Source organism: Theropithecus gelada, chromosome 13 (genome assembly GCF_003255815.1).
Source record: "Theropithecus gelada isolate Dixy chromosome 13, Tgel_1.0, whole genome shotgun sequence".
NCBI classification, from domain to species: Eukaryota; Metazoa; Chordata; class Mammalia; order Primates; family Cercopithecidae; genus Theropithecus; species Theropithecus gelada.
In genome coordinates this window covers 47,246,150-47,269,481 of record NC_037681.1, presented here as the reverse complement: position 1 = coordinate 47,269,481, position 23,332 = coordinate 47,246,150, and the positions used below count along the sequence as shown (strand labels likewise).

Sequence of the window (23,332 nt, the reverse complement as noted above, 5' to 3'; positions counted from 1 at the left end):
TTAGAATGGCTAAAATTAAAAAGACTGACCACAACAAGTGGTGGGAATGATATGGAGTACTGCTGATGGAAAATTGTTACAACCACTTTGAAAACCAGGTGGCAATTTCTTAAAAAGCTAAACGTAGACCTACCATACGACAAACAAATTCCACTTCTGGGTAATTACCCAAGAGAAATAAAAGCCTATGTCCAGACAAATACGTGTATATGAATGTTCACAGTAGCTTTATCTGTAATAGCGAAAAACTTAATACTACTGAGGGAAAGAAGCCAGACAAAAAAAGGAATGCATATTGCATTATTCCATTTATATAGAAATGGTAGAAAATGCAAACTATAGTGACATAAAACAATGGTAACCTGGGGTGACAGTTGGGAGAAAATTACCGGAACACAAAGAAACTTTCAGGAATGATGAATGTATTTATTATACTGTGATGGCTTCATGATGTATGTATATGTCAAAATGTATCAAAGTGTGTACTTTAAAATGTGCAGCTTATCAAACATTAATTATACCTTTTTTTTTGTTTTTAAAAGGTGGCTTCCCAGGTTACCTAATCATGTTCTCCTTCTTTCTATACATACTCTTTCCAAGAGTAGAGTTCACTAACATTTACCAATTTTTTTTTTTCTGTTTTTAGACAGAGTTTTGCTCTGTCACTGGAGTGCAGTGGCATGATCATAGCTCACTGCAGCCTTAAACTCCTGAGCTCAAGTGAGCTCAAACTCCTCCTGCCTCAGCCTCCCTAGTAGCTAGGACTACAGGTACACACCATCACGCTTGGCTAATTTTTGTATTTTTTGTAGAGATGGGGTTTTACTATGTTGCCCAGGCTGATCTTAAACTCCTGGCCTCAAGTGATCCTCTTGCCTTGGCCTCCTTGCTTTGGGATTACAGGCGTTAGCCACCAAGCCACTGAACCCCGCCTTGTTTAATTTTATTTTAAAATATTAATTGAGAATACTGTGGATCGTTTAAGTCTAAACAGGAAAATTATTTATGAATTGGGGTAGTATTTATTAATCTCTAATGGTACTTCCAGCTCTAAAACTGTGTGTGTGAGAGCAAGTGTGAGTGTGAGATAGTGTGTGTGATGTGTGTGCAGCATGACTGAGAAACAATTGTCAGTGAGAATGTTCTTACAATAGTTGGCCCACAGTTGTATATTTATTTAGTCACTAATTAAAGATCCTTACAGGGCTTCAGTTTTAGTCAACAAGAAACAAAAAAGCATCAGAAGGAGAGAAAAATGTGGCTGGCTGCAGTGATAACAAAAGGGAACAATGAGGCTGAAACTACCCAGGGGAGAGGATCCAACACCCACGTACATTTCTACCTGTAAACGAACCAAGATATGTCCCGTATTTTCTTTCTTTCTTTCTTTCTTTCTTTTTTTTTTTTTTTTGAGACGGAGTCTTACTCTGTCACCCAGGCTGGAGTGCAGTGGCGCGATCTCGGCTCACTACAAGCTCTGTCTCCCAGGTTCACGCCATTCTCCTGCCTTAGCCTCCCGAATAGCTGGGACTATAGGCGCCCACCACCACGCCTGGCTAATTTTTTGTATTTTTAGTAGAGATGGGGTTTCACCGTGTTAGCCAGGATGGTCTCGATCTCCCAACCTCATAATCTGCCCGCCTCGGCCTCCCAAAGTGCTGAGATTACAGGCGTGAGCCACCGCGCCCGGCTGATATGTCCCTTATTTTCAACACAGGAATATGGCAACTTCAAAGGTAACCTCTGTGAGGTTTGGGAGAACAGATATTTCCAATTAAGAAAAGGCCATATTCAAATATTTCTTGAAATATTAAAAAAGATACGAGCTTAATTTAAGAAAAGTAAAAGAGGAAGAAGGGAGAAAAATGTCATTCATGTGTAATATGTATCATTGAAGTGCACATACAGTATATATTTTTCTTCTTCCTTTTTTCCTTTTATAAATTCCAGTGGATGAGAGCATAAAGCAAAGCTTCTTGTACTAAGCAGGAAAGATTTCCAGGACACTTGGCCTCAATCACAGAGGGTGTATTTATTTTATTCTGAATCAAAGGTTTTAAAAATGCAATAATCTGCATTGATAAATTCTTTGCAAACACTATTCTAGAAGTTGAGGAGCTGCTTGGTCACCATAGGAGGTTTTTTTCAATGCTAGAGATACAAATTTATAAGAAATGATAGATCTCCTCATTCACATCAGTTCTAAGAAGGATCAACTTGGCCTACATTTTGGCCTGCCAATTAATGTACACGTAGAATGAAAGTTGCCAGCAAGGTTTTGAAAGTAGCTGGTTTGAAGCAGGACATCTTTAAATAGCTCCTGATGCCTGCAGAGTTTATTACTGGCTATTTCTGCCTTTAAGAGAAAGAGAGAAGAGAGAAAATTATCTAGAATTTGTCACTATTACTATCGGACTCCGTTCAAACTCTAAAACACACACAGAAATTCTAACGGTAGGAACGAAATTCAGTTCTTTTACTTCCTATTTGATGCTTAACTGTTTAATATGTATGCTTATGAGGAAACTATAGTACAAATGGAGTTTTAAGGGGTCTGACTTTGATCAACATGATCTATTTATTTATTTAACAAATACTCACATAATGCTTAATAAGCACCAAGTATTCTTTTTAAGTTCTTTACAAATAATAGCTCAACTAGCACTTATAAAGAACCATTATAATCTCCATTTTCCATATATGAAAATGAAGGGAAAGACAGATTAACTTGCCCACATTACATAGCAAGTGAATGTGTAACTGAAATCCAAACTCCAGCATTCATAGCCCCAGTCTGTGCTGATAACTCCCACTCCATGATGACATCCATTTCTTGGATGTCGACTACACCATTAGAGCTATCTGGGTTCTTTGGTGAGTCACAAGTTAAACTGTGGTCTCTGCTCCTCAAAGGGTCTTCAATCTTGTTGAGAAACAAACTTAATATGGGAAACAATTTGAAAGCCCCAGGATGACAAGTTATTTCAGCTGGGGAGAAGAAAGTGACATCCTGGAGCTGGGTTAGCTGAAGAAGGAGTGAGATGAGAGGGTGTTTGCCTTGAAGGAGGGGCTCTGTGCAGGGGTGGAGAGAGCCGGCAACAGGCAGCATAGGACGTCCATGGAGGGCGTCTTCCTGATGGATGGGTGCGTGTGGGGGGCAGCTGGCCATGAGGGATCGATGGGAGGGCAAGGTCAGATCGGGGGTTGCCCAGGGGGAAGATCCATACATCCAAACTTGATGTCTTAGACAACAGGGAGCCATTGCAGGGACACCGCATCAGGCATAGAGAGAGCTGTGAGGTGAAGGGGGGCTAAGGTGATTTTTGATTTAAAAAATGTAAATGTGGGCTGGGCGCAGTGGCTCACACCTGTAATCCCAGCCCTTTGAGAGGCTGAGGCGGGCGGATCGCCTGAGATCAGGAGTTCGAGACGAGCCGGACCAACATGGAGAAACCCCATCTCTACTAAAAATACAAAAATTAACCAGGCATGGTGGCAGGCGCCTGTATTCCCAGTTACTTGGGAGGCTGAGACAGGGGAGTTGCTTGAACCCAGGAGGCGGTGGTTGTAGTGAGCTGAGATCGCACCACTACACTCCAGCCTGGGTGACAGAGCAAGACTCCATCTCAAAAAAATAAGTAAAATAAAATAAATAAATAAATAAATAAAAATATAAATGTGGAGTCTTAAAAAGGTTTAAGTAGGCCGGGCGCGGTGGCTCAAGCCTGTAATCCCAGCACTTTGGGAGGCCGAGACGGGCAGATCATGAGGTCAGGAGATCGAGATCATCCTGGCTAACCCGGTGAAACCCCGTCTCTACTAAAAAAAATACAAAAAACTAGCCGGGCGAGGTGGCGGGCGCCTGTAGTCCCAGCTACTCGGGAGGCTGAGGCAGGAGAATGGCGTGAACCCGGGAGGCGGAGCTTGCAGTGAGCTGAGATCCGGCCACTGCACTCCAGCCTGGGCGACAGAGCTAGACTCTGTCTCAAAAAAAAAAAATAAAAATAAAAATAAATAAATAAATAAATAAATAAATAAATAATGATTTAAGTAGTTTAAGCAAGATAGTTGGAGTGGAGATGTACTAGGGCAAAATGTCTATAGGATAGCCATGTTTTTGCATGTGACTCCCCGGGGTAGGCAGAATTCTAAGATGACTTCCAGTGACCTACATTCCTGTATGACTGCCTCTCACTGAGTGTGGCAAGGATCTTATGAATAAGATGGGAAAACATACTCATGATTAGGTTATATTCCATGGCACGGCTGACCTTGAAAAAAAGGAGATTATTCTCAGTGGGTCTGGACTAATCAGGTGAGCTCATAAAAGGTATGGTTTGGCTGGGCACGGTGGCTCACGCCTGTAATCCCAGCCCTTTGGGAGGCCGAGGTGGGCGGATCACAAGGTCAAGAGATAGAGACCATTCTGGCCAATACAGTGAAACCTCGTCTCTACTAAAAATACAAAAATTAGCTGGGCATGGAGGCGGGCGCCTGTAGTTCCAGCTACTTGGGAGGCTGATGCAGGAGAATCGCTTGAACCTGCAAGGTGGAGGTTGCAGTGAGCTGAGATTGCACCACTGCAGTCCAGCCTGGTGACAGAGCGAGACTCTGTCTCAAAACAAACAAACAAACAAAAAAAGGTATGGATTCCCACCTGGTTGCCTGGTGAAAGAGATTCTAGTCAGAGATTTGAAACAGGAGAGGGACCTGAGGTGAGTATGTTGCTGGCTTTGAAGATGGAAGGGGCAGTTGGCAAGGGGTGCTGGCAGCCTCCAGGCGCTGAGATCCGCTTGCAGGCTGAAAGCCAGCAAGGAAACAGGGACCTCAGTCCTTGAACTCCAAGAAATGGAATTCTGCCACAACTACACGAGCTTGGCAGGGAACCCTGGAGTCCAGATGAGAATGCAGCTCAGTGACACCTGGATGGCAGCTTGAGAGGCTCTGAGCTGAAGATTTAGTCATGCCGTGCCCAGATTTCTACTTTCAGAACTGTGAGTTAATAAATGGGTGTTTTAGGTTGCTGAATTTGAGGCAACTAGTTACACAGCAGAAAACTAATATACCCTCTACAAGCAGACTAGGTACCGATGGAGGGGGTAGAGGGATGTCCTCCAGGTGGCAGGGGAGGGGAAATCACTTCATGAAGCCTTCACAGGGCTCTTTACAGCCTGTGGGTGAGTCACAGAAGAAAGTGGAGAGAGGAGCCCAGCTATGCTAATCTCAACCCCCACAGTTAGGCCGGAGGGGCGGTGGGGCAGCGGGAAGAATGGGCATGGAAAACGAGCTGGGAGGTGAGGGCCGATTCCCAGAGAAGGCCTGCCAGGGTGCCTGCTAGCCAAGCCCAGGGACACAGGTAGCATGGGCCCTTGGTGCCCAGTGGAGCAATTTCATCATGAAGCCAAAGTGGGTGGATCTTTTCTCAAGGAACTGAAAGAAAAGAGCCTGGGGTGGAAGCAGGTAGTCCCAGTCTGGGGGCTAACATTTATTTCATGTGTATATTCTGCATCAGGCGCTTCGTGAAGCATTTGTTATGCATCATCTCATCTAATCCTTACAACCACCTTTTATACATAGTAAAAACTATTCAGCTCTAAGGCACTGATGTCAGTTATTCCTGCAGGGAGGAGCGGCATTTCATAAAGCTACTGTCTTGGGCAGGCAGAGAGCTCATTCAACTGCCTGCCTGATGAGTGTCCCTTCTCAGATACCCTCATCTGGTCCAGGGAAATTTGGGGCCACAGAGTAGCAAGAGAAATTTTGCATGCAGCCACAGGCTGAAAGGGGTTCAGTCCTGAGGTCTCAGGAGGCCCCAAATGGGGTGGTGAAAAGGCTAAGAAACCTGACTTCTGGTCCAACTGGCCCTGGGATGTGGGTTACTCATGCATCCTCAGACTTCTGTTTTTGTTTTTGTTTTGAGACAGGGTCTCACTCTGTCACCCAGGCTGGAGTGCAGTGGTACAATCACAGCTCACTGCAGCCTCAACTTTCCTGGGCTCAGGTGATCCTCCCCACTCAGCCTACTGAGCAGCTGGGACTACAAGCGCACACCACCACGCCTGGCTGATTTTCTATTTTTTGTCAAGATGGTGTTTTGCCATGTTGCCCAGGCTGCTCTCAAACTCCTGGGCTCAAGCGATCTTCCCCACTTGGCCTCCCAAAGTGCTGGGATTACAGGCATGAGCCACAGCGCCTGGCAGGTTCATGCATCCTCTCTGGGTCTCCTATCAATGGGTGGGTGGGACTAGATGATTTCTAAGGTGCCATCCAACTTCTTGCAGGGATGGAGAGATAAGTGAACTTGAGAACATAAATTAATAAGCAAGACCATAGGAGTCTGGATCCCCATGAGCAGGAAGTATCATTGCAGAGCTTAAAGATGGGAAAGAAATTTTGGCCAGAATTTAACAGAAACAGAATACTGGAGTTCAATAAAAAGAAGAAAGGAAATGAGCCACATTTATAGGCTTCATTCCACGAGAGCACATTTTGAAGACAAAAGTAGCAAAAGCAACCTGCCAAGCAGACAAATGGGATCCTTGGTAAGGAAGCTGGCAGGGCTGGGCACCAAAGGGAATTCATTTATGTCCTAGCGGGGCATACCTCAGGGCCCTACCAGATGGGGTCCCGTCCTCTGCAGTGGGAGGGCAGGAAGGGGCAGGATCTTCCATGGGGGTGAGGGGTGGCAGGCCACCCTAGCCTGCGCTACCGGCTGTCCCCTAGGCCGATCCCATGCTGCACAAGCACTCTTGATTAGGATTTGGCTTCCCCCACAGGTTGACGGTAAGATTCCCCGATGCTAATTTTGTGTTGGTGGGAAGCTGTCTCTGGGACCAGAGAGCCTCTGGCACAGACAAGAGCAAGTCTCTGGACCCTCACAGAAGAGGGCCAGCCCCAAGTGGACTTCTGTTTGATGGCATCTCTGTCACTGCCAACTTCTCTCTCACTGATGATTGCCATAGGTACAGACAGGAGGGCAGGACACCGGGTTAGGGAACTTAACAAGCACAGAAGCTCTGGGCCCCGGGCTGGGGTTTGGGAGCCCAACTAGGAGGCACTGCAATGTGAATAGAAAGAGAGAAGCAAATAAGAAGGACCAGCAAGGTCAAAACAAGACAGGCCCAAGCTTCCCCAAGGCAGACCCAGGGGATTCGGATGTCAGCCCTGGCTCACAAGGTGAGGGTCGGAGGGGCAACAGGAGTACAGCCTGTGCCACTCAACCCCCCCACCAAAGTTCTTCAGAATTACCAGGGATGACGGGGAGAACACAGAACTGGAGTTAATTGGGCTGGGCTGGGGACTGGACACTGGATCTTTCAAAAATTCCCCAAGTGGTTCTGTTCCAGGAAAGGGGTCCTTATCCAGACCCCAAGAGAGGGTTTTTGGATTTCGTGCAAGAAAGAATTCAGGGCCAGTTTACAGTACAAAGCAAAAGCAAGTTTATCAAGAAAGTAGAGGAATATTTGGGAGGCCAAAGCGGGTGGATCACAGGTCAAGAGTTTGAGACCAGTCTGGTCAACAGAGTGAAACCCCTTCTCTACTAAAAATACAAAAAATTAGCCAGGTGTGATGGTGTGCACCTGTAATCTCAGCTACTCGGAAGGCTGAGGCATGAGAATCGTGTGAACCCAGGAGACGGAGGTTGCAGTGAGCCGAGATCTTGCCATTGGTCTCCAGCCTGGGTGACAGTGTGAGACTGTCTCAAAAAAAAAAAAAAAGAAAAAGAAAGTAGAGGAATAAAAGAATGGCTACTCCATAGACAGAGAAGCTCCAGGGCTGCTGGTTGCCCATTTTTATGGTCATTTCTTGATGATATGCTAAACAAGGGGTGGATTATTCGTGCCTCCCTTTTTTAGACCATCTAGGGTAACTTCCTGATGTTGCCATGGCATTTGTTAACTGTCATGGCACTGGTGGGAGTGTAGCAGTGAGGACGACAAGAGGTCACTTCTTGTGGCCCTCTTGGTTTGGGTGGGACGTGGCGGCTTCCTTACTGCAAGCTATTTTATCAGCAAGGTCTTTATGACCTGTATCTTGTGACTTAGAATGCCTGAACCATCTGGGAATGCAGCCCAGTAGGTCTTAGCCTCATTTTACCCAGCCCCTGTTTAAGATGGAGCTGCTCTGACAGTTCTGATGTAATTTGCTTCAAAAGGGTGAAAATCACTGGCCTACACAGCAGTTCTTAAAATATTTTTGTGGGGAGAGGAAGGCAGAAAAGGTACATAGGAAGCTTGTTCAGTTGCACGTGTCTGTCCTCTCTATCAATATCTTAGTGAGGGGCTGGTACCTATATTTATTTTTATTTTGCCACATACCTGGTTTGCTTGTGAATGACTGTAGTTTTAAAAATCTGATTCTGATATTTTCACCTGATCCTGGAGAGCCATTGGTGGGTGGAGCTCAAGAGCCCGTAAGAACATTCTTTACTCTGTAATACTAGATACGTATGAAAGAGACTAAATGCAACATCTACTTAAGCAGAATAATAATACGAGAACCCACAACCAGACTAAAATTCTGGCCCTTCTGAGCGCAGTTGGTGTCACTGGCTCTCCCTCTTCACTCCCTCTCCCCCTGCCACCTCACAGAGATAACCTCCTTTTTGGAATGAGGTCTGTATTGTTAGCCAGCAGGTGGTCCTGGCACCATCCGGAAACCCTAGTTCTGGGCCTGGGGAGGGCGGGGCCTGCAGGTGGTAGGGTGTTGGGGAAGTGCTGCCTGGGGCAGGGAGGAGGGTCAAGTGACCAGACTGTGAGTAGGGGAGCCAGGCAGAGCCTGCCACAGCCTCTTTCAGAGGCTGGGGCCAGCGAGGCGTGGGCTAAAGAAGTACTGGAGAGAAATCCCTGGAGACCAAGTACAATGGAGGCCCAGATGTTCTTGGAAAGGCCAGGCTTTCAACTGTTTTGTTTTCCTAGTCCCGGCTGCTGCTGCTGCCAAATCAACAAGCAGACGCTAGCTGGGGTGGGGCGGGGCGGGGGTGGGGTGTTGTTTGCAGGGTTCAGGGCCCCGCGATCTGTCTGACAAGAACAAAAAGATGCAACTTGATCTCTCCTTCTTTCTTGGCTAATCGTTCGGGTGAGATTTTCCTTGGGATTACTGTTCTATTATAAACCCAGATGCTTAAAGTGAATCAACCTTTCTTAGAGCATGCTAAGTAGGTCAGCGGCGGTCCATCAGGGTGCACAGCCTCTGCACGGGTGCCACAGGCGGTGTGAATAATTAAATCCACCCGTCCCCATCAGCGTTTCAGTAGGAGAGCATTTTCTCTCCCCGGGAGATTTTCAGAACAGGAGAAACTGGGAAGCCACACCATTCGGCTGCAGGAGCCACAATGTAAAGGGGAAATCCTGGTGTGGAGTGGAGGGGTTGCGGCAGGAATTTCAGGACTCTGGGCAGGATCTACTAATGGAGTCCAGGCAGAACAAGGCCACCACACAGAGGCTTAATGTGAGGGCTGGGACACAAGGACAATTACAATCTTGCTTGGCGCACGGATATAACGAAGTGTCAGTTTAAGTGACACCAGCTGCCAGGGTGGCTTGGGGTCTGCGGTCTCTTAAATTCCCTACAACTAGGGCCTGACATGGACTGGGGCTCCTGAGGCAGCCTAAACCTGCAGAAATGGGAGATCTGGGGCCTTTCATCACCAGGGGCCTTTAGATGTTTTTTGGAGGCAGCTACTTGTGTGAATGAGAAGCAGAAAAGATCAAGAGTTACCCACCACCTTGCATAAAGACATGTGTGCAGAGCTCTTCATCAGCTGTAAAGAGCTGATGGCTCTCAGGGGAAAACCAGTCACTCTTGGCTAATGAGGCCCTAGCAGATGACAATGTGGAAAATGAGACAAAGGAGGCCAGTCTGCCCTCCGCGAGGCTGGTAGACAGCATAGTGACAGCGTGGCATCTGATGCTGGCCTAAAGGACTCCTCAAAACAGGGACAGTAACTAGGAAGGTGCAGTTTTAGTGCAAGGCCTGAGCATACTACAGAATGGGCCCCAGCATGGACTGGTGATGTCAATGTTAAATGCCTCTCTTACACTACTGCTGGGAGCATAAATTGTTACAACCAGTCTGGAAAACTATTTGGCATTACTTATTAAAGCTGAACGTAAGTGCACCCTATGGGCCCTGCAATTCCATTCCTAGGAGTATGTGCCCAACAAAATGTGTACAGACATGTTTGCTGAAGATATGTACAAGAACATGTTCATAGTGACAATGTTTAGCTTCAAACAAGCAATGACCTAAATGACCACTGACAGAGAGATAATTGCTATGTGCTGTATTACACAGTGGAATAGTATTAAGCAATGAAAGTGAATGAATTTATTAATTTTTGAGCAAAAGAAGCCAATATGAAGGTACATACTGCTTCATTTCATCTACATAGACAAAACCAAGCTGTGATAAATATACCAAAACCACTGACTCACACACTTTAAATACATGAATTGTATATGTGAATTACATCTCGATTAAGCTGTTATTTTAAAAAGTCTATTAGAAGTCAGGATAGTGGTTATCCCTAGTGGGGACCTGTGACTGGAGGAGCTTCTGGGTGCTGGTAAAGTTTGGTGTCTTGACTTGGGAGCTGGTTACAAGTGCATTCAACGGTGGCAATTCTGTGTACTTACAATTTCTGCACTTCTCTGTATATATGCTATACTTCAGTGAAAATGACAACAATAACCGCAGGCCTGGCCTGGCTTGGTGCATGAGGGTGGTGAGCTGGATATGCTCAGTCACTTCAGAAAGGTCCCGATTGTCACCAGGCACCCTGCAAGAGGATCCTGAGTTTATGAGGATGGGGCTCCCCATTTCATGATCGAAATACCACTTTCAGGGCCTGGGGGAATTCTCAGAGGAGAAAGCAAGGAGGGTCGGCCTACTACCTCTCTTCCCTGGACTGGGCTAGAGCGAGCAGGTGTAACCCTGATGCCAGAGGGTTAGGCCAGGGAGCATCCTTGTGTGGGCACAGCCGGGCAATGACTACTGTGACTCCTCATAACTCAGCCTTCCCAGGGTCTGGTCTGCAGCCCCTGGATTGGGAAGGGGGCCTGTCTTCAAGGAGACCTTAAAGGCCATCTACTTGAGGTGCGGCTGTGTCCCCAGGCCTGGCCTCTGCCTGCACACTTACAGGACAGCTACTCTAGTTCCAGGTCAGTCCAGCTTCTGGGAAAGCAGAGGAAAATGGCCAGGCCTTGCCCTCAAGGAGCCCATAGTCTGATATCCGGGGAGAGGCCAGCATGAGATAGAAAATCACAAGGAAGAGGGATGACAGCAGTAACAGAGGTGTCTGGAACATACGGGAAGGGTAAAAAAAAAAAAGCCCATTCATGACTCTTTTTGCAGAATGTAGTTTCCTCCTAATTTTTCTTCTGAATTTTTGTTTTTGGCATCCAGGAACTTACAGTAGCTCAGGTCCAGCTCAGTAACGGTTAAATATTGTCCATGGTAACTCACTCTGAAAAGAGAACCCACCACCAGCAATTTTCCAGTTATTTTAAAAAATAACAAGCAAGCCAGGAGAGGTAATAGAAGCTGTATCATCATCTAGAAGAAGCAAATTTGTCTTTCAGTCTTTGGGAATTTAATTCAGTTTATAAACATAAAGAAGTCCATCAGACCAACCCACTCCCCTACACAATAACAAACACCAGCTTATTCTCTTCTTCCTCTAGGCTTGTATTACATGACATAAAAATATAAAAATAAAATTGGTTCTCAGCCTGGGTACTTGGGTAAATGATATGATTAGCAAAACAGGCCTAAATGCCTCCTTTTCTGTAATCATGGAAACCTGTGACATTAAGCTGGAAATCCCTATTATAGTTGCCATAGTGGCCCTGACACACCCTTCTCCTGCCAGCAATACACTGGGAGCACCTGGCTCACCTGGGTCTAGTCTGGAGCAGCCCCAGAAGCAGAATAAAAAAGCCAAAGAGGAAGCCACCTTTGACAAACAGGAGCATTACCTTGGTCCCATGGTAGAAGTCGTCCACGCACGTGGCATTCATGAAGGTCTGGTGGAAGTGGGTGCTGGTGTCGATGCCACCAGGGATCACCAGTTTCCCTGTGGCATCAATCACCTTGGCCCCGCCAGGGATCATGAGCTCGCGGCCCACCTGCTGGATGATGCCATTCTCGATGTAGACGTCAGCCTCGTGGGTGCAGTCATCGTTCACCACCTTGCCTCCCTTGATGAGGATCCTCACGCTGGCTGAGTTGGCAAGCATGTTCCTACAAGAAGGTGAGCATGGTCAAGGTCAAAGTCCCTTCTCACTGTTTCCAGGGTCCCATCCCTCCTATCAGAGCCCAAACTCCATGGTCAGGGTAAGTGAACAAAGAAGAGGAGGAAGTTTCCCCTACAGCCAGTGGGAGTCACAAGCCTCCCACTGGCTTCCCAGAGGGACTTATTAGGAATCAGGACATGGTGGCAGTAAGGGAGAAGCTGAGGCCTACAGAAACATCATGTTTTACTTTCTCAAAATGCTATGTGAGTTCCAAAGCATTTTCACATCTATTATCTCATTTTCTATGTCTCATATCTCATTTCTCATATCTCTACTATCCCCAAAACAACCCAAGGCATTTTACAGATGAGAAAGCTGAAATTGCTAAGGAATTTATGTTTATCAAGTAGCCAAGTCGAACCCACATGTCCTTTTTTTTTTTTTTTTTTTTTTGAGATGGAGTCTCGCTCTGTCGCCAAGGCTGGAGTGCCGTGGCGCGATCTCAGCTCACTGCAAGCTCCACCTCCCAGGTTCACGTCGTTCTCCTGCCTCAGCCTCCCGAGTAGCTGGGACTACAGGTGCTCACCAGCATGCCCGGCTACTTTTGTTTTGTATTTTTAGTAGGGATGGGGTTTCACTGTGTTAGCCAGGATGGTCTCGATCTCCTGACCTCGCGATCTGCCTGCCTTGGCCTCCCAAAGTGCTGGGATTACAGGCGTGAGCCACCGCGCCCGGCCGCACATATCTTATACAACTAATGTCTCCCTTACACTGCACCGTATCCTGAAAACACCAGAGCCTCCAGGGTCGTGTCTCAGAGCTGAACTCTCCAAATTTCACATCCATTTAATTCATGACATTCCTCAGATGGATTCTGCTTCCTTCATGCTCCTATTTTGGCTTCAATAAGTCCACAACCAACACTGAGCTCCACAGCTAGTTGCACATTAAGCTCACCTGAGTAGCTTTGGACAACTACGTATGTCCAAGCCCCACCCCCAGAGATTCAGATTTATTTGGGCCAGATTGGGTCTCCAGCATCAACAGTTTTCAAAAGCTGGAGAACTTTTTCAAACATTTAAAGAAGAATTAATACCGATCTCATCCAGAAAACAGAAGAGAAGGAAACCCTTCCCAATTCATTTTATGAAGCCAGTATTAGCCTTATACCGAAAACCAGACAAAGACACTACAAAAAGAAAACTACAGAGCAATATGTCTCGTGAATATAGATATAAAAAATTCTTGACAAAATATTTGCAAACAGAATTCAGCAACACATAAAAAGAATTAGACACCACACAAATGGGGTTTATTCAAAAAATGCAAGGTTGGTTCAATATTTGAAAAACAATCAATGTAATCCACCATCTTAATAAGCTAAGGAAGAAAAATCACAAAATTGTATCAACCGATGCAGAAAAAGCATTTGACAAAATTCAACGCCCATTCATGATGAAAACTCTCAGAAAAGTAGCGAGAGAGGGTAGCTTCCTCAACTTGATAAAGAACGCCTACAAAAAAACCCTACAGCTAGCATCAGACTTAATGGTGAAAGGCTACAATTCAGAGGCAAAGATGTCTACTTTTGCCATTGCTAGGCAACACAGGTTATTCTGGCCAGCACTATAAGGAAAGAAAAATGAAATAAATGCCATATAGATTGAAAAGGAAAAAACAAAACTGTCCCCAGTTGCAGATGATATGATGATCCACATAAAGAATTTCAAGGAATCTACCAAAAAAAATCTCCTAGAACAAATAAGCAAGGCCACAAGTTAAAAAATCAATATACAAAAGGCTACTTTTTTCTGTACACTAGCAATGAACACATGAATACTCAGAAAAAGTGAAATAGGCATAAATCCAAGAAAACATGTATAGGCATAGACGACAAAAGCAAAGATAGACAAGTGGTATTGCATCGAACTAAAAAGTTTCTACACAGCAAAGGAAACAACAGAGTGAAGAGAAAACCTACAGAATGGGAGAAAATATTTGCAAACTATACATCTGACAAGAGGTTAATATCCAAAATAAATAAGGAATTGAAAGAACCCAACAGCAAGAAAACGACTCAATTTAAAAATGGGCAAAGAACCTGAATAGACATTTCTCAGAAGACATACAAATGGCCAACAGATTTATCAAAAAGTGCTCAACATCACTAGTCATCAGAAAAGTACAAGTTAAAACCACAACGAGATTATCACTACACACCTGTTAGAATGACTATTATCAAAAAGATGAAAGATAACAAGTGTTGGCAAGGATGTGGAGAAAAGGGAACTCTTGTACACTGTTGGTGGGAATGTAAATTAGAACAGTCATTATGGAAAACAGTATAGAGATTCCTTAAAAACTTAAAAATAGAACTACCATATGATCCAGCAATCCCACTACTGGGTATATATCCAAGGGAAATGAGATCAGTATGTTGAAGGGATATCTGCATTTTCTTGTTTGCTGAAGCATTATTCACAATAGCCAATATATGGAATCAACTCTAGTGTCCATCAATGGATGAATGGATGAAAAAGATGTATATATACACAATAGAATACTGCTCAGCCATAAAAAAGGGGGAAGTCCTGTCATGTGTAACAACTTGGATAAATCTGGAGAATATGAGGTTAAGTAAGCCAAGCACAGAAAGACAAATACCACATGCTCTCACTCCTATGTGGAACCTAAAAAAGTTGATCCATAGAAATAGATAACAGAGGCTGGGCGTGGTGGCTCACACCTGTAATCCCAGCACTTTGGAAGGCCAAGGCGGGTGGATCACGAGGTCAGGAGTTCAAGACCAGCCTGGCCAACATAGTGAAACCCCGTCTCTACTAAAAATACAAAACCCAGCCGGGCATGGTGGTGGGTGCCTGTAATCCCAGCTACTTGGGAAGCTGAGGCAGAGAATTGCTTGAACCCAGGAGGTGGAGGTTGCAGTGAGCTGAGATCACGTCACTGCCATTCAGCCTGAGCGACAGAGCGAGACTCCATCTCAAAAAAAAAAAAAAAAGACATAGAGAACAGAATGGTGGTTACCAACGGCTGGAGTGGTTGTTGTAAAGGAAGTTGGGGAAATGTTGGTCAAATGTTGGGGAAATGTTGGTCAAAGGATACAAAATTTCAGTTAAATAAGTTCAAAATTTCAGTTAAATAAATAGTACAACATGCTGACTATAGTTAATAATAGCATTGTATTCTTGAAAAATACTTTGAGTGTGGCTATTGTGTTCTAACCTCTCATATGAGGTAATTCATCTGTTAATTAACTAGATTTAGTCATTCCACAATGCGTATGTGCTTCAAAACATCATGTTGCATACAACAAATACATACAATTTATCTGTCAATATAAAAACAGAAAAAACACACATAGGACTTGTATGCTGAAAACTACAAAATGCCAATGAAAGAAATCAAAGACAATCGAAGTAAGTGGAGAGACATACCATGTTCATGGATTGGAAGACTCAACATAGTGTCAATTCTCCCCAAATTGACATACATGTTTAACGCAATTCCTGTTAAAATCTCAGCACAATTCTTTTGTATATTATTGTCAAAATGTATGTGGATTGGCAAAGGAACTGGGACAGCGAAAGCAACTTCTACAAAGAAGAATAAAGTCAGAGGAATCAGTCTACTTGATTCCAAGACATATTACATAGCTCTAGTAATCAAGACTGCGTGATCTTGACAACTGTGGTCAACTGATTTTTGACAAAGGTGCAAAAGCAATTCAGTGAAGGGAGGACAGTCTTTTCAACAAATGGTGTTGGATATCCACAGGCCAAAAACCCAGCCTCAATTTAAACCTAAAATCTTATATAAAAATTAACTCAAAATGGATCATGCATCAAGTAGCCACATTTGACATCACTGACTACTCCCTCCTCTGTAGAGCTCCCTTCCCTTAGCATTAAATGTAGCCATGCAGTGAAGTGGGGGCAAGGACCACAGAAGATCTTGACCTCTGCTTTGGAAATCAGTGAGTCTTTGACGAACACTGATTGAAGGCAAGTTTGTGGAGACTGCATATACAGCCGTCAAGATCTCTGTGAGTAAAGCAAGCCTAGAAACGGCTCAAGGAGCATGGCTGAGAGAAAGTATCAATTTTAGGACCAATATTTTTCAGGGAGTGAAGAAGGAGCCAAGGGAGAGATTAAAGATCTAAGAGATCAAGGAACTATTTATGATGTGAGCTCCTGAAGGAGGTAGCATAAAATAATGGTGACCATCATTAACAGAAGGCTTCAACAAAAGAGGCCCTCATTTGTCAATTTACATGGCTTGCTTGATTAGATCCCTCCAACAATCCTGCGGGGAAGGCATTATTATGCCCACTTCACCAAAGAGGAAAGAGATACAGAGAGGTTAAAGTCAAAGGCCTGTAGGAGGAGGTGATGTGCAGATGCAGAAGAGACAGGCATATAAGTGAGTTTGCATTCTCTCTGCTCTGCAAAGCTGAGGGCTGATAGCTCGTGGGAGTGGTACAGAGTGAGTGGATTTGAGGAGAGTGTGGAGATGTGGGGGAGCCACTGCAGGGACCTGAGAAGTGAAATGGGGTGCACACAGGAAATGGGGCCAGTGCTGAGGGCAGCTCAGATAGCTGTGGTCATAGTGAGTTGCTTAAAATTCCATCCAGGGGGCACACTTTGGTTAACATCCAAAATAAATAAGGAATTATCTACAATAATAAGGATTTATATTTATAATATAAATTATAATTATATAAGTATATAAAATTGTTATATTTATATTTATAATATAAATTCTAATAAGGATTTATAATAATAAGGATATGCAACTTTCTTGACCCTTAGGTATCTGAACAGAAAATATTTACATTTAGGTTTAGAAAATATAGGACAAACTCTGACCAGCAGGAAGGAGATTACGCCATTGCAGTGTGTCCTTGAGGTAAAATAAAGCCCACTTTTATATGCAGTAAATTTCTCATTCTTCAGGGCCCAATTGTCCCCTCTTCTGAAAAAGTTTTCTCTGACTCTCTTTGTGCCTTCACTAGATCCATTGCCTTCATGGCACTAGATTCTGTCTCCACCTATGGAGTAGGGTCCTCAAAGGCAGTCCTATCAGTCATCTTTGTCTCTGCCCGCTCCTCATCCTCAGCATCCAGTACAGAATACTCAAAACTGGTGAATAAACGAATAAATAGCCCCATCTACTTGTTGCACTCTAACACAATCAAAATGGTTTAAAGCAATGAGTAGTAGACCAATTCCATGTTTGTTTTCAGGGATATTTGGCAACTCTATGTCCAAGATAAGGCTCAATTTTCCTAACACAGCTAACTATGATGAATAGAACAAAGGAATCAACATATTTTCTCTCATCCTCATCATTTAACTTTGTCTGCCACCAGGGAAGTTCTGGGAAGGCTGTGTCCCAGGGTGAAAAGGCCTTGGGAGATCTATTAAAGGAGTACCTCTTGTAAGGGGACATGTCAGATAGTTGGAGATCATAGCCTGTTCTTCTGGACAGAGTTGGTTTATTTTTTGCCAAGTTGGCCAGGCTCGAGTGCATGGAATCTCAACAACGAACAAGAAAGCTCATATGGAGCCTTAACCACCAGGTTCTCCTGCCGTAAGGAAAGCATGGCCCTTGGGGGCTGCTGCCTGAGGGAGTGCTGGGAAACAAGGCAGGTGGCTGGGAGTGATAACTGTACTCCAGGAACATCTGCTCCCTGCAGGGTATCATTCTGACCTCTGGGGAGAAGAGGTCCTGCTCGCCTAGAGTGGAAGGCGCCAGGGCAGAGAGAGTGGGGAGCCAACTGAGGAGACTAGGGAAGAGGGGACAGCCACAGCCACAGGCCTATTGTCTGGAGCTGGGGTGAAGCTAAACACATTTCAAGGGATCTTTTGTCCTAAAATCTAAAATCTGGAGTTTTAATTTCATATGCAATAATAAGAAAATGGGTTTGGTTCTTGGGTGGTGGATAGAGCCCCTCTGGCCAAAGGAAGCCCAGAAGTCTGAGATGCAGTCTCTCCCTCTCTCACTTATTACAAAGCCAAGTCCAAGTGCGACTAGGAAAGGAGAGATCCAGGTTCTCAGTTTGCTTTAAAAGAGGGAAATGGGCCAGGTGTGGTGGTTCACGCCTGTAATCCCAGCACTTTGGGAGGTCAAGATAGGAGGATCGCTTGAGTCCAGGAGTTCGAGACAAGCCTGGGCAACAAGGTGAAATCCCGTTTCTACAAAAAATACAAAAATTAGCCAGGCGTGGTGGCACGTGCCTGTAGTCCCAGCTACTGGGGGGGTGGGTGGGAGGACGGCTTGAGCCCAGGAGGTTCAGGCTGCAGTGAGCTGAGATCACATCACTGCATTCCAGCCTGGGTGACACAGCAAGACCGTCTCCAAAAAAAAAAAAAAAAGAAAAAAGAAAAGAAGAGAGAAGTGATAGTGACACTAGAGTTTGCTGGAGGAAGAAACAAACCCAATCCTCCATGCTACACCTGTAGTCCCAGCTACTCAGGAGGCTGAGGCAGAATGGTGTGAACCCGGAAGGCGGAGCTTGCAGTGAGCCGAGATTGCACCACTGCACTCCAGCCTGGGTGACAGAGCGATACTCTGTCTCAAAAAAAAAAAAAAAAAAAAAAAAAAAAAAAAAAAAGAAGATATAATCCTCACCTTAAATTGTTTGTTTGCTCGTTTGTTTGTTTTTTAGTTTTCTACTTCATTGCCCAGGCTGAACTTGAACTCCTGGGCTCAAGCGATCCTCCAGCTTCAGCCTCTTGAGTAGCTGAGACTACAGATGCATGCCAGCATGTCTGGCTTAATCCTCGCCTTTTAAAGCAGCTTTAAGGTAAGAGGAAAACTAGGAATACTTATGCTGGAAAAATTGCTGCATAATCATTATGTCAATGTTGTAAATGACAAGATGGGTTTGCTTACATGTTCATAGCACATGCCTGGAGGTTGGAGAATCTGAAAGAGCAGGTGATAATAGCTTACTGAGAATTCTTGTCTGAGCTTTGATGCTAGAATCAAAAGCTAAGGACATCGTCTTCAATGGAAATAAGAGCTCTCAGTAAATAAACACCCTGTGCCTGGCACTTTACCTGCATACACACAGCAACCCCCACAAAGTGGGAACAAGGCAGGAAGTATTAGCCTCACTTTAAGAGGAATAAACAGAGGTTTTGAAAATAACAAGTAGCTCATTAAAGGTCACACAACTCCAGGGGGAGGGATGGGCTTCAGATTTAGGTCTATCTGACTTAAGGGAATTAACTCTGGGTAGAAGGTTTCCAGGTGAGTTTTATGTCCTTCATAGGTTTCTGTATTTTTCAAATTTTATATAATAAATTGGAGGAGGAACATATAATCTGAAAATATATGTTCAAAAGGCTTTTTTTTTAGGCCAGGCTTGGTGGCTTATGCCTGTAATCCCAGCACTTTGGGAGGCTGAGGCTGGCGGATCACTTGAGGTCGGGAGTTCGAGACCAGCTTGGCCAACATGATAAAACTCCGTCTCTACTAAAATTATAAAAATTAGCTGGTCGTGGTGGTGCATGCCTGAGGTTCCAGCTACTCAGGAAACTGAGGCAGGAGAATCACTTGAACCCAGGAGGCAAAGGTTGCAGTGAGCCAAGTTCATGCCACTGCACTCCAGCCTGGGCAACAGAGCGAGACTCCGTCTCAAAAAAAAAAAAAGTTATTTATTTATTAACTAAAAAGAAGCCAGAAGGAATCCACTGTGACCCTTCATGCAGACTCAGCTGGCTCAGTTCCTCCCTCTGCCATCGTTTTTGAAAGGAGATGGGTGAGGGAGGAGTAGATGGGGCTGACTACTCCCCTTCTCTAGAACCCTTGGGCTGCCACCACCTCTCGGCCTATTTTTTTTCCACTTCCCAGTTGGAAGTCTGTGGAGGCTAACGAGGCTCTGAAGAGGTTTGGCTCCCTTGCAGAATACTGGGGAGCCCTGGAACCTCTCTGGCCCAGGAATCTCATTCATGCAGGCCTGGGCTGGTCCTGGAAATCCAGGATAGACTGCACTCCTAGGACTACCGTCTAGGAAACTCATTCTCAGAACTTAGAGGACCCTATTAATAATGCTAACTAATAATTACTAGATACCTACTATATACTGGGCCCTTCGCTAGGCCCATTGTGTACATCATCTGATTTGATCCTTACAATGCCCAGAGATAGGTACCATCATTGCCCCCATTTTTACCAAGAAGAACCTGAGGCTTAGAAAAGTTAAAGGAAAGTCCCCAAGGTCCCACAACTAGTTTGTAACAGAGGAGAGATTGAAAGCCAGATAGTTTGTCTCTAGAGTTATTATGGACTAGATGTATGTGTCCCCTCTAATTCATATGCTGAAGTCTTAACCCCAGTGTGGCTGTATTTGTATATGGGGCCTCTTAGAAAGTTTTAAGGGTTAAATGAGGTCATAGGGCAGGGCCCTGATCTGCTAGGATTAGTGTCTTCGTTAGGAGACACCAGAAAGTTTGCTTTCTCTCTTTAGGCACAGGAACAGAAGAAAGGCCGTGTGAGGACACAGTGAGAAGGCAGCTATTGACCAGCTATTGACCAGGGAGGAGAGATCTCACCACAACCCGACCCGGCTGCACCCTGATCTTGGACTTCCAGCCTCCAGAACTGTGAGAAAATAAATTTCTGTAGTTTAAGCCACCCAGTCTGTGGTATTTTGTTATGACAGCCTGAGCAGACTAATACAAGCATCTAGCCTTGAGCCATACAGAAGCAGGGGTGAGCTGGACCCCAGATCAGAAGCAGCTCAGTGGAGACACCACAGTGTGAGTGATGGCCCAGCCTCCAGGTCCAATTGTGCCAAATTCCAGCTTTCCACATGGGTTGCTGTCAGAGCGGCTTCAGCCTCAGGGTTCCCAAGGTCTTGGGACCTCTAGGCCCACACTGGCTTGTTTGGATAATATCGTAGCACAGTTGCCTAACACGTTCCCTACCCAGGGTGCTTTTGGAGAATATCTTTTTAAATTTTTAAAATCTTAAAAGTTTAGAACATTTATATGCACTAAAGTGTTCTGTAACTTCACTCCTTTCAACTGGAGACAACTCTGAAAAAAACCACAGGCCCTGCTCTTAAAAAACTCAGTCTACGGAGCAAAAGAGATGCAAATAATTGCTTTAATAAGTGACTGAAGTGTAAAGGGGGCACTTCTTGCCTAAAGACCTAAAAGTGAACTTGACAGATACTGGTGTAAACTGGGTATCTTTCCCCGTGTTACAGAGACCAGAGCTGGAATGGGTAAGACAAGCCGCATGGTGATGGTAGGAAGCCTATTGCATCAGTATCCTCCCCACACATTCCTACCTTTCCAAGTAGCCTAAGTCCCCAAGATGCTAACCCCTTCCAATCCTGCCTCACTATGTACTGTGGGCATTCATCATGCTGCTCACCTTCCCCAGTAACCTCATTAGCACCTATTCTTACAGCTTTCCCTGCTAGTCTTTGCTGAACTCAACAAAGGGAGGACGTTGCTGGTCTGTCTCTGCAGCACGGGCTGTCTGTGTGTGCCCATGTGTATGAACATAGTGATGGAGTCAGTCAGAGGGTGGGTGAGTGGGGTGGATACTCTGGACCTCTCAGGAAAGTCCCCCTAGAAGGGAAGAGATTTGAGGGCAATTGTTGTGATGCAGGTTTTTTTTTTTCCTCCTCTACACTATGCAGGCTCTTAAGCACCATAAAGGGACTCTCTTCCCTCTGCTCCAATTGAGGCAGCAAATCCAGGCAATATTCTTGTCAGAGGTTGTGGTCAGAAAGAAGTATAAGCTCTCCAGAAGGTCAGTATTAGTTTTACCAATGGATGATGCTTCAAGTCACCCAGTTTATTCCAAAACACAATAATTGTGTAGACAGAGTCAATATCTGGCCCTCTGGTTCACTACATAACAATGAATAGAATGTTTGTGTCCCATTCATATGTTGAAGCCTAATCCCTGATGTGATAGTATTTGGAGGTGGGGCATTTGGGAGGCCTTTGTGAACCCTCATGAATGGGATTAGTGTCCTTAGAAGAAGAGACAGCAGAGACATAACTCTCTCTGACATGCGAGAGCATAGCAAGAAGGCATCCGTCTGTAACCCAGGAAGAAAGCCCTCAACAGGAACCCTCAGATTCAACTTGATCTTGGACTTCCCAGCCTTCAGAACTGTGAGGAATAAATTTCTGTTGTTTAAACTACCCAGTCAATGGTAGTTTTGTTAAAGCAGCCCAAACTCAGACATCACACTAGACAGAAATGAGCAACATAAGTAACAACTGGGCCTTAAAATAAATGTCACCTCCTTTAAAGACTTTTGGCTGTATCCCATATGCCCATATGTTTCGCCAAAAACTTTGATCATCCAGTTATTTTATCTATGCAAACAACAGAATTCAAAAACACATGTCTGTCATCCCAGGCAGAATGGGAAAAATTCCAGACAGTTAAATGCCATTAGAAAGAATAAATCATGGCTGAGCATGGTGGCTCACACCTGTAATCCCAGCACTTTGGGAGGTCGAGGTGGGTGGATCACCTGAGGTCAGAAGTTCGAGACTAGCCTGGACAACATAGCGAAACCCCCGTCTCTACTAAAAATACAAAAATTAGCCGGGCATGGTGCTGCACACCTGTAGTCCCAGCTACTCGGGAGGCTGAGGTAGGAGAATCACTTGAACCTGGGAGGCAGAGATTGCAGTGGGCCCAGATGGCGCCACTGCACTACAGCCTGAGTGACAGAGCGAGACTCCATCTCAATAAAAGAAAAACCAATAAATCATAAGTATGGAATTCTAGAGATGCATAGACTATTAAGTTTACCTCCAATTTTCACTCCAGTCCCTAGACTTTGTCAACAGTGACCTTGAACTGAAGGGAACCAACCCAGGGCTAACGGGAAGGTGTCACACTGCAAGTATAGGGATCTTATGATTTTTACAATTTATTCAGGGAAGTAATGATGCCTTCCACAGCAAAATGGTGGCTATCTTTGGATATCCAGAATCCTAGATTTATCCAGTTATACACAGCTTGTCTCCTCCAGTTTTCTGATTCTGTGGCATTATGTTTCTGAACCGTTTATGGGTTTGCATTAAGGTGAT

General features: G+C 44.8%; 1 protein-coding gene across 2 annotated transcripts in view; it reads right to left on the bottom strand.

The window, feature by feature from the left end:
* DPYSL5 (dihydropyrimidinase like 5) overlaps positions 1-23,332 on the bottom strand; it is a 102,882-nt gene that overhangs the window by 39,895 nt on the left and 39,655 nt on the right. For both annotated transcript variants that reach the window (XM_025354803.1, XM_025354804.1), the window contains exon 2: positions 11,979-12,243. In XM_025354803.1, coding sequence (XP_025210588.1) covers positions 11,979-12,239 — 261 coding nt within the window. In that variant the 5' untranslated portion in view covers positions 12,240-12,243. The remainder of the gene's footprint in view (positions 1-11,978; positions 12,244-23,332) is intronic.